At 43.6% G+C, this 11,688-nt stretch overlaps 1 protein-coding gene across 1 annotated transcript in view; it reads right to left on the bottom strand.

Moving 5' to 3' along the window:
- Window positions 1-5,934: 5,934 nt before the first annotated feature.
- The window catches only part of uso1 (USO1 vesicle transport factor), a 31,634-nt gene continuing 25,880 nt past the window's right edge, over window positions 5,935-11,688 (bottom strand). Inside the window, 9 exon segments of the mRNA XM_052137281.1 lie at window positions 5,935-6,777; window positions 6,895-7,110; window positions 7,191-7,292; window positions 7,909-8,007; window positions 8,150-8,209; window positions 8,313-8,476; window positions 9,209-9,347; window positions 9,744-9,865; window positions 10,362-10,543. Of these exon segments, the coding sequence (XP_051993241.1) occupies window positions 6,688-6,777; window positions 6,895-7,110; window positions 7,191-7,292; window positions 7,909-8,007; window positions 8,150-8,209; window positions 8,313-8,476; window positions 9,209-9,347; window positions 9,744-9,865; window positions 10,362-10,543 (1,174 nt within the window). The 3' untranslated portion in view covers window positions 5,935-6,687.

Below are 11,688 nucleotides of genomic sequence, written 5' to 3'. Positions count from 1 at the left end.
ATTGGGTGCGGGCATTGGGTGGCACATGTTACTGTTTCCAATGGAACACAACAGAGTATTCCTCAAGGGGGCACTGGCTGGCTCAGAAAGACAAATTCTCATTTAGAGCCTCATCGAAATATCAGGACGGTTTTTTTTTCATCTCACTGGGGGGGAAGATGTTATTAAAGAAACAAATAAAAACGCGTCACATCGATATCTATAAAATTATTCAATGAAAAACGTTTCCAGGATTTACGAGCGATGGTGATTGGTCCAGCTTACAAAGCGCTGAGAAAAGTAACATGTAACACGTGTTACCGTCGTCTTTGTTTTTCTCCAGCAACCCGTATATGAATAATTTTCACACGTAAAAGGTTAATAATAATTATTAAAGGATAAAATAATAATAATTGTCCTCTTCAATTCAGTTTCTTTTAAAGTTTGTCAAGACCTGTTCAATTATAAACAACTTCCGGCCCGGTAAGCCTCGCCTATTCAGAACTTCCTGCTGTGTCATCGCTGTTTTTGCCCGTTTCTACAATTTCTATGGGTGTGAGGCGGCGCTGCAGTGGAGACCTTTAAGCGATGGGTGAAAGGTGCCGTGCGTTGTTCCTGGCAGGCTGCTCAGAATTACAGGTTCTATATGTTAAGTACAATGCGGGGGCGACGTTAGGACGTCTGCTGCCTTCCAGGAACAATCCGAGGCACCTTTGTACAACGGGCCCTTAAACCTGCTATCTCATATCTATCCTAACTACATCCTCCACAGAACTTTCCAGACCCAAGACTTAAAAAAAAAAACTAAAAAAAAAACATAATTTATTTTAAAAATATTTATTTGAATTATTTCTTCTTTATATTATGTATACATTTTGTATGGTTTATTCATTTTTTTTAATTTGTCTATTTTTCTCCTTCACCCATACTTGTCTTTATGATTGTATTCATACATTGTTTATCTTATTGAACAAATATAGAAAAAAACTCGTTTTACCACCATTTGTGGACTTTTCAGACGATCCCTTACCTTAAGTCTAAAAGGTGAGGGGCTCAAACATAAGGACATTTCGAAACTCACTTATTAACACATTTTTATTGGAAATTCTGTTTCAAGTGATCTCACAGCATGATTCTAATGATTGTTCTCCCTTCAAAGTGCCCTTTGGCATGGGCGTAGCCAGGAAATTACCCTTCGGAGGGTGATAGATCCAGTTGGAACGCAGGTTGTGTATTGCAGAGAGGTGATGTGCATCTCAGGTGCGCCCTCTAGTGAACACACCATTCCATTCCTGATTATATATTTACTGGTAAACTGGTGGTGAAGCTGTGCCAACACAACTGCCACACTGCTCTTAGAACACCACATACATTTTGTGACAATTATAAATACACTGATGGGCACTTCGAAGCCAGAACAACTGTGTTATGTTCTAGGGTCATTCCAAACCAAAGTGTTAAAAATTAACTACTTGAAATGAACATATTCGTGAGGTTCAACTCAAGGTCCTAAACGGGCTCTGGTTATTATGGGCAGAATCCGAAAGCAAAAGCAGTTGCCTTGATGCCTCCGTGCCAGTCAATCAACGACTTCTCAGGTAACGATTGAATATGAAGGCACCTCGTCAGGACACTGGTTTCAGACAGCCCTCCAAGCCACCGTAAATTCAGCTGTAATTATATAAATCAAAACAGAACAAAAACAGCTTTAGACAAAATTAAGCAAACATTTAGAAACTACAATGCTTAGTTGTTGCTAGAAATGGCTTGGGACCAAAGTTTTATAACATTTGAACATTCGCATAAGCTTCACCCACACCTCTTTGGCCCAGTTAAACAGCTGAAATGCGGCCCAGGCCAGAATGTGAATGATGGCCCAAATCTGGTCCATATCCTTGTAGCCAGAACTGAACGAAAACAGTGCCATAACTCCACCAGAAGACAGCCGAATTAGATTTATTAGATCAATTACTGCTTTATTGCCAAGTATGCTTACACAAGGAATATGTCACGGTGACGGAAGATTCCAGAGAATGCAACATATATACAAACAAACAAACAAACAAACATGGGCCTTATTTGTGATTCTTGTTTGTACTTTTAAAGGGGCAGTTCACCCCAAAATCTCATTTACTCACCCTTGTGCCATCCCAGATGTGTGTGACTTTCTTTCTTCTGCAGAACACAAATGAAGATTTTTAGAAGAATATTTCAGCTCTGTAGGTCCATACAATGCAAGTGAATGGTGACCAGAACTTTGAAGCTCCAAAAAGCACATACATGCAGCATAGAAATAATCCATAAGACTCCAGTGGTTAAATGTATGTCTTATAAAGCAGTACGATCACTTTGGGTGTGACTTTAAGTCACTTTAAAGACACTTTAAGTGCTTTTCACTATAATTGTTTACTTGCAGGCACTCTCCAATGCTTCTCTCGTGATGCAAGCATTGGCCCTAACCCATCCGTTTATAATCAATATTCAAAAGGGTAATAGGTCGGCAATTATATTAAGGATATATATCCTTGTCTGGTTTTGGAAAGAGAGAAATACGTTCTCTTGTTCGAAGCAATGCACCGCGTCATGAATATATTATGCAGATTATGTTTTATTTTGCTTTATTTGTTGTCACTTTAAGGTATTTGTCATGTGATGATTATTCAGTGCTTATCTTAACATTAATTATAATGTCAGTGTTGTTGTGGTGTGTTATGATAAGGTCCAGGTGCACCGGCAGGTGTCTGGGGCAGAATGTTCCCTGAATGTTCTGCTATCCCTATAGGTGGCCACCTATATTGCCTATAGGACAGTCCGGACCGGTTGTCCCAACATCAGTTGGTAACTTAATGCCAGATTGAATGGGACTCTTTCTCTGTTCAATCCATTAACGGTGAAGGATTTGGATTCCAGAGACTCGAATCTTTTGAATCTGTTCACCACAAACATTAGTTCTTTCTGTATATTTTGACTAGGACATGACCTGAAGCGTTGACTAATTCAGAGGGGGTCAGTTCCTTTAAAATAACGTTCATAAAAGCACACGCACACAACAGCAACATTTCGTAAGGTGCTTTCAAAGATGACTTCTTGGGTTTATTTTTTTACGTACATTATATCCGAATGGTCTAAATGAGGATTTTAATATCAAACCATATCTTAAATGGTTTTGATCTTGATGTTTGCATCTCTGGTACACAGATACTGTATATATCTATATGTATACATGTATGTGGGTATATATTTAGAGTTTATGGGTGTGGGTTATTGGGTAACTATGTAAATTATATCCATTTGTATTTAATTATATGTATATCATTTTCTGTGTTGTGTGTATTCGCCCTAGGATTTCTCAATATGTGGATTCTGGAACATCAAATATCGAGCAGCTGTGGGAACCATGGGTCAAACCTTATTTTCCATTCAAGAGCCATTTTGCCTGATTTTCAAATAGTTTTCTCTGGATCATTAAAGATTTCTGGACCGGTTATTTGATATATTCTGCCTTTAGTGTATGAGTAGGTAATATCAATTTTAGATTTCAACATTGCCTTGCAAATATAATTGAATAGAAGAACAAGGAGTCCTACAAAATAAGGTTTGGCCTCCACAGAGCCCGGATCTCAACATCATCGGGTCAGTCTGGGATTAAATGAAGAGACAGAAGAACTGTGGAGAATTCTCCAAGAGGCTTGAACATCTGATCTGCTGACAACCAAGTAAAACAGTGTCCAGGTGTCCTAAGAGATTTGGGGCTGTTTTAAAGGCAAAGGTGGTCACACCAAATATTGATTTAGCTTTTTTGTTTATGTTTACTGGACTTTTTTTGTGCATTTTTCTCCCAATTTGCTCCAAGTCCTCGTGGTGGCGTAGTGACTCGCCTCAATCCGGGTGGCGGAGGACGAATCTCAGTTGCCTCCATGTCTCAGACCGTCAATCCATGCATCTCATCAAGTGACTTGTTGAGCGCGTTACCATGGAGATGTGGCGCGTGTGGAGGCTTCACGCTATTCTCCGCGGCATCCACGCACAACTCACCACACGCCCCACCGAGAGCGAGAACCTCATTATAGTGACCACGAGGAGGTTACCCCATGTGACTCTACCCTCCCTAGCAACCGGGCCAATTTGGTTACCCCATGTGACTCTACCCTCCCTAGCAACCGGGCCAATTTGGTTATCCCATGTGACTCTACCCTCCCTAGCAACCGGGCCAAATTGGTTACCCCATGTGACTACCCTCCCTAGCAACCGGGCCAATTTGTTTACCCCATGTGACTCTATCCTCCCTAGCAACCGGGCCAATTTGGTTACCCCATGTGACTCTACCCTCCCTAGCAACCGGGCCAATTTGGTTACCCCATGTGACTCCACCCTCCCTAGCAACCGGGCCAATTTGGTTACCCCATGTGACTCCACCCTCCCTAGCAACCGGGCCAATTTGGTTACCCCATGTGACTCCACCCTCCCTAGCAACCGGGCCAATTTGGTTACCCCATGTGACTCTTCCCTCCCTAGCAACCGGCCAATTTGGTTACCCCATGTGACTCTTCCCTCCCTAGCAACCGGCCAATTTGGTTACCCCATGTGACTCTACCCTCCCTAGCAACCGGGCCAATTTGGTTACCCCATGTGACTCTACCCTCCCTAGCAACCGGGCCAATTTGGTTACCCCATGTGACTCTACCCTCCCTAGCAACCGGGCCAATTTGGTTACCCCATGTGACTCTACCCTCCCTAGCAACCGGGCCAATTTGGTTACCCCATGTGACTCTACCCTCCCTAGCAACCGGGCCAATTTGGTTACCCCATGTGACCCTACCCTCCCTAGCAACCGGGCCAATTTGGTTACCCCATGTGACTCTACCCTCCCTAGCAACCGGGCCAATTTGGTTACCCCATGTGACTCTACCCTCCCTAGCAACCGGGCCAATTTGGTTACCCCATGTGACTCTACTCTCCCTAGCAACCGGGCCAATTTGGTTACCCCATGTGACTCTACCCTCCCTAGCAACCGGGCCAATTTGGTTACCCCATGTGACTCTACCCTCCCTAGCAACCGGGCCAATTTGGTTACCCCATGTGACTCTACCCTCCCTAGCAACCGGGCCAATTTGGTTACCCCATGTGACTCTACCCTCCCTAGCAACCGGGCCAATTTGGTTACCCCATGTGACTCTACCCTCCCTAGCAACCGGGCCAATTTGGTTACCCCATGTGACTCTACCCTCCCTAGCAACCAGGCCAATTTGGTTACCCCATGTGACTCTACCCTCCCTAGCAACCGGGCCAATTTGGTTACCCCATGTGACTCTACCCTCCCTAGCAACCGGGCCAATTTGGTTACCCCATGTGACTCTACCCTCCCTAGCAACCGGGCCAATTTGGTTACCCCATGTGACTCTACCCTCCCTAGCAACCGGGCCAATTTGGTTACCCCATGTGACTCTACCCTCCCTAGCAACCGGGCCAATTTGGTTACCCCATGTGACCCTACCCTCCCTAGCAACCGGGCCAATTTGGTTACCCCATGTGACTCTACCCTCCCTAGCAACCGGGCCAATTTGGTTACCCCATGTGACTCTACCCTCCCTAGCAACCAGGCCAATTTGGTTACCCCATGTGACTCTACTCTCCCTAGCATCCGGCCAATTTGGTTGCTAAGGAGACCTGGCTGGAGCCACTCAGCACGCCCTGGATTCAAACTAGCAACTACAGGTGTGGTAGTCAGCGTCAATACTCACGGAGATACCCAGACCCCCAATGTTTACTGGACTTTGTATGATGTTACTTGATAAATGAAAACTCTTTATGGCATTATATTTGTCATATATAGACATCCTCACTATGCAACATTTTTCACAAGTGCCTAAAAATGTTGCACAGTACATATTGCTTATGCACAAATAATAATAATTAAAAAATGCTTTAATGCATAAACCACATTAGACTAAATAGTTCTTCTGACTTCTCTACAACACAACATTCAGCCAGACTTGAGCAATGTTCTGGACACAAAAGAACAAGTGTGAGCTCTGAACACAACGTGTGTTTGATCATTACATGAAGAGAATCCCTGAAACGCTGCAAACTCTTGACATGGAGGGAGAGATGGGGAAAAAAAAAATCTTCATACAGTGTTCCTGTAAAGGGAATGCTCTATTTAATGACATCCGACCAGCAATCCAACGCAAAACAGGAAGTGGAGGTGAACAAAAGTTGACGGAGATCAGCAGAGTTCATTACTGTGCACCTGAGCAAAGAAGGCAATTCTTTCTGTACAAAATACATACATGATAAAGACATACATCAGTTGCCAAGCAGTATGGAAAAGCAGATTGAATGTCCTCTGTGGTTTTGCAGTAAGTAATGCAAAACAAGAGCAAGTATTTTCTTTCTTTTCTCTTCTCCATCTTTAGTGCAAAGCGCCATCCAGATGGAATCACCAACGTCGCTGTGTTTAGGACATAAACACTCGGAAATTAGATGTGTCCAGTTCAATTAGGTGGCCAAATGTAATCCTTGAATTGTTTGCAAACTGAGGAAATAAATTCTACAAATTAAAAAGGTCGCTCTAGAGAAAGGAAAGAAATGTGTGTATGGTCTGACAATCAGAAGATCAGCTCTACGGTCCTTCAGTCTCTTTCTCTAAACACATGAGAGGTTAATGTTATTAGAATTTCATCACTTCCACTAATTAATCAATACTTTTTATTCATTACACTCTTCCTCCTCCTCCTCCTCATCATCATCTTCATCAAACTGGTCCTTTGTGTCCAGATCGTCCTCATCATCATCAATCTGGGGGTAAAGAAAGAGAAAAATCACAACCAAGAATAAGCAAAACACAAGGCAAATTCAACGCCTGTGAGACAAATGAACTAATTGAAAGGTTTTGGGGTGCGGTGAGGAACGTACCGTCTCTCCCAAGTCCTTAAGTCTCTGGTTGAGGCTCAGAATCTTCTGGTCCTGGTCAGCAAGCAGCATGAGAAGATCGTCCTGCTCCTTCTTGGACTCCTGCACCTCCTGCTGCAGCTTGCTCTTCTCTGCCTGCAAGATAGCTGCGGTGCTCGTGGCTGAAGCAAGGTCTCTCTCTATTGCTTCCCTGCTTTCCAAAAGAGTTTTTACCTCTTCCTAAGAAACAGGGAGATTGAGCTCAGGTATTGGTTTAAACGAAGAGGCAAAATGTAAATTGATAAAGGCAACTCATCCACCTTGAGCTTTTGTGTCCTTGCAGTCTGAGAAGACAGCCTGCTCTCCAAATCTGCAATCTTCTCTGTGTAGGCACCATCATCTCCAGTGACTTGGACTGCAGCCTGAAAGAAAGACAATACTGCACATTGTAATTCTGCGAAAGCGTCATCAAGCTGTTTAAAAAAGAAAGAGGAACTTCTGGAGGGAGAGACTGTGGTAGATAAGTGGGCGGCTGTGGCTCAGGTGGTAGAGCGGGTCGGCCACTAATCGCAGGGTTGGTGGTTCGATTCCCGGCCCACATGACTCGACATGCCGAAGTGTCCTTGGGCAAGACACTGAACCCCAAGTTGCTCCCAATGGCAGACTAGCACCTTACATGCAGCTCTGCCATCACTGGTGTGTGAGTGTGTGTGTGGATGGGTGATTGGGACACAGTGTAAAGCGCTTTGGTAACCTCTAAGGTTAAAAAAAGTGCTATATAAGTGCAGACCATTACCAAGTGCATTTGGGGATAGGATTGTAGTCTCATTAATGGAACTCAGTCTCAACACTGATCACTGAGTGCAGGGGTGGACTGGACTATTCTGCAAATCACTGCCCCGTTTTGTGGCCTCATTTCAGATTACCGCGGCCCATTCTGCCCGTTTCGCGTCCGGCCTGGTTCTCCCAATGGCCAGTCCGCCCCTGATCGGCCCCAAAGATTACCAGTCCAGCCCTGTTTGAGTGTAACATGCTCACCGTGGTCTCAGATCTTCGGAGAAGCTCCTGCTTTTCAGCCTGCAGTTGTGTTATCTCTGCTCTCTGGCTCTGCAACTGAGCTTTTAGCGTCTCCACCTCCTGCAACCAACCACAGAAAATGTCCTTCAAACTCGAGTCAAAACATTTAGGCAAACCGGTAAGCAGGTACAGAGCAGTACATCACGTTACGATGCAATTAAAACTTCAACGCACGTAATGAAGTGAAAGGATGGAAGTTCACCTTCAGTATTTCAGTGTTCTCTGAATTGGTCCCTTCTGCTGTTAATACACCCTCAGCATTCTGTGTGGCACAGAAACACGTTCAAATACACCCTACTTAAAGACACACCTGTACAAGGCGAGAACACTAGAAGACGCGTTTGAAGGACCGAATGCGCACATACCAGGCTCGTAATAAGAGTGTCCTTCTCAGCAAGCTGTGTCTGTAGTAGTTGGTTTTGTGTCCGTAGTTCCTCAAGTTGTTCTTTGAGCTGTCCCGTCTCTTCAGGCTGCATGCCATTCACGTGGGCTGCCTCTGCCTGATTGCCTGTCTGCTGATTATCTTTACCTACAGAATATAAAAAGCAAAGAGAGGGGCCATTTTAACGCCAAATAGCGTAACTTATTATGGAGTTCTTCAAAATCTCTGCAAATAATAACAACAATTAACATCATTTCATTATAGAATTCTTAGCAGATCACTACTGTACATTCAGATAATTAAAATGGCTTTTTATTTTATTTTAATATGTTCCTTGAGGTTCACTTATAATATTAGTAAAACATGATCATGTTCCACCCTCATTCAGACCCTCTATCGCTGTTTTGGTGCTGCTTCTCCTTTAAGACTTGACAGTAAACGCCCACTGTTCTGATTGGCTCTCTCCGTGTCATCTCACTGCTCACCGCTAATGGGCGGGGCTACATGAGTGATACGGTAAAGTAGGCGTTGATGTGTTGTTGTGGAGGCGGTCAGATGAAAATGTCTAGTGTGACATCACATGTGGAGGAAGTGGAGAACGAGTCATTTTGGCAGCTTGGAATTCAACAAATGCTCTTTATATAGTGAGGAGGAAGTTTTGAGTTCTGAAACTTACACCATGTTCTTATAGTACAATGACCACGGACGATGTAATCCCCCCCTTTAAAGTATCGTTCATGTTTTCATTTCATATTTGAAAGTTCTCAAACCTTTGATAAACTGTTACAGACTTATTAATGAAAGTTTTGCTAATGTGCTATAGTCACTCTGCATCATATAAGTGTACAAGTAACCTCTTACTGATATTTATCTTAGTACCTAGTTTGAGTTTAAGGATGTTGTACTGGTCTTTGTGCTGCTGGATCTGAGACAGCTGCTGTGTTACGGTGCTCTGCATCTTTTCATTATGAGACGTCAGCGATGCTACTTGTTCCTTCAGCTCATTTATTTGAGAATCCTGCAAAGTGGAAAGAGAAAATGAACAAAAGTCACCAAGCCCAAGAACTGCGCACGTATATTAAAAATAGTACTCCTCTTGGATCCCTACAGAGGTAGAAACCTTTGGGGGTGCCAATGGTCAGTAGGGGAACCCCTTCTTCTCCGGCCGACACAAATGATTAGTATTTGATACCAGGGAAGGAAAGTCCTTAGATAGAGTAGATAGAGTCTACCAGGGAAGGAAAGTCCTTGAATGACATTTTAGGTCATAGTTTAATATTGTGCAAACGTCCACGATGATTGAATACGTTTTATAGATTCTATATGCCTCAAATAAGTCAGCACGGTTAGTTTGAAACCTTGCATCAATGTGCCGGACAGAAAAGGAAGTATTGGATTTAGTTTGTGTTGTCACCTGTTCTCGGATCAGCTCTTTGTACTGGGTGACAATGCTGTCATGCTGTTCAAGAGTTTTCTTCACTTCTTCCTCCTTTTTCTCTTCCTCACTTGACTTGAGCACTGCTTTCGTGATGACACCTATGAACAAACATTCATAGAACACGTCGAACAAAATTCTCCTTTTACCTTCCATCTTAACACCAAAATACAGCAGATGCAATTCAGGTTATTACACGTCTTAAATACGGCTATCAACATCTGTCTCAGGTGCTCCGTTTCCAGTATTCACCGTTTCCAGTATTCACTTATTTTGATATCAGTCACAAAGAAAATGTTCTGAAGTCTTGTGCATGCATACTTCTCCAAATGTTTTGATCCGACAGTTGCAAACCGTACTTACCCAGCAAACCGCGGTTTTAGGCACAATGATGTTAAAAGAGTAGGTGGTCCTTTAACAAAACATTACAATTTACATACTGTATAATATGTGCTCCTGACCACCTCTTAAGGTGATTTTGAATCACACCACGTCTCCAAGATACAACGAATCCCATTTCCACTAGTGATCACCAGAGACAGATGTTAATACAAGGGAACCCGGGTCTTAGTTCATGTCCAGGACTTCAACACTGACCCTCTAACTCTTTGACAAGTTTGGTGAACTCATGATCAAACAGCATGTGTTCTGGGGTGGAAAACACTGGCTGAGGTTTCTGAGCAGCACGGGAATACAGTTCATGTTTGGTTATGAAGCACATTTTCTCCACAAAGTTTTCCTTTCCGATGCGCTTCTCAATCAGCTGCTTCAGCTTCTCTCTATAGAGAGGAAAAGAAAAATATATTGTGAAACAGCGACAGAAAGACTCGCAATAATAGGCCAAATGTAGGGCAGTTCATTTATGAGAATAATTCGATATGTTGAACACTGTAACGTACACAAATTCACATAATCTAGGGTTCAGTTTTTTCTGCTTTCTAAAGTCTGTAATAGAGCACAAATGTCAGTTCCAGAAGTAATAATCCCATTCGTTTTTCCCCATCGCCAAAATCATTTTTAACCATTATTTAAAAAAAACTTCAAAGACCGCCTTAACATGAGCTCTGAGGTTGTTAATCGAAGGTATATGCTTCTGTCGAAGCTATCAGCCGCTTTTAATTCAACCTCGTTTTATAGAAATCAGTATTCCTGGTAAAGAGCTACATTAGCCGTGATCCTGAAGAGAACACATCACGTCTAACACACGCACTACGTACGGTGAATAATGCAATCGAGCCCTCTTCCTACACTTTCAAACTACTTATATACTGTAATAGTGAAAATCTGGATATTTTACAATAAAATTTAAATATATAGTTTCTATACTTATAATCAACTACTTTAAATCCATTAGTTTATATCATTCCATCCATCCATCCATCTTCAACCGCTTAACCGAAGTCGGGTCACGGGGGAAGCAGTTCCAGCAGGGGGCCCTAAACTTCCCTATCCCGAGCCACATTAACCAGCTCTGACTGGGGGACCCCGTGGCGTTCCCAGGCCAGTGTGGAGATGTAATCTCTCCACCTAGTCCTGGGTCTTCCCCGAGGCCTCCTCCCAGCTGGACGTGCCTGAAACACCTCCCTAGGGAGGCGGCCAGGGGGCATCCTTACCAGATGCCCAAACCACCTCAACTGACTCCTTTCGACGCAAAGGAGCAGCGGCTCTACTCCAAGCTCCTCACGGATAACTGAGCTCCTCACCCCATCTCTAAGGGAGAAGCCCGCCACCCTTCTGAGGAAGCACATTTCGGCAGCTTGTACTCGCGACCTAGTTCTTTCGGTCATGACCCAGCCTTCATGACCATAGGTGATGGTAGGAACGAAAATTGACCGGTAGATCGAGAGCTTTGCCTTCCGGCTCAGCTCTCTTTTCGTGACAACGGTGCGATAGAGCGAGTGCAATACCGCCCCCGCTACCCCGA

Source organism: Xyrauchen texanus, chromosome 11, assembly GCF_025860055.1.
Source record: "Xyrauchen texanus isolate HMW12.3.18 chromosome 11, RBS_HiC_50CHRs, whole genome shotgun sequence".
NCBI lineage: Eukaryota > Metazoa > Chordata > Actinopteri > Cypriniformes > Catostomidae > Xyrauchen > Xyrauchen texanus.
Note: the sequence above shows the minus strand (reverse complement) of the source record. Positions and strands in the feature narration are given on the sequence as shown.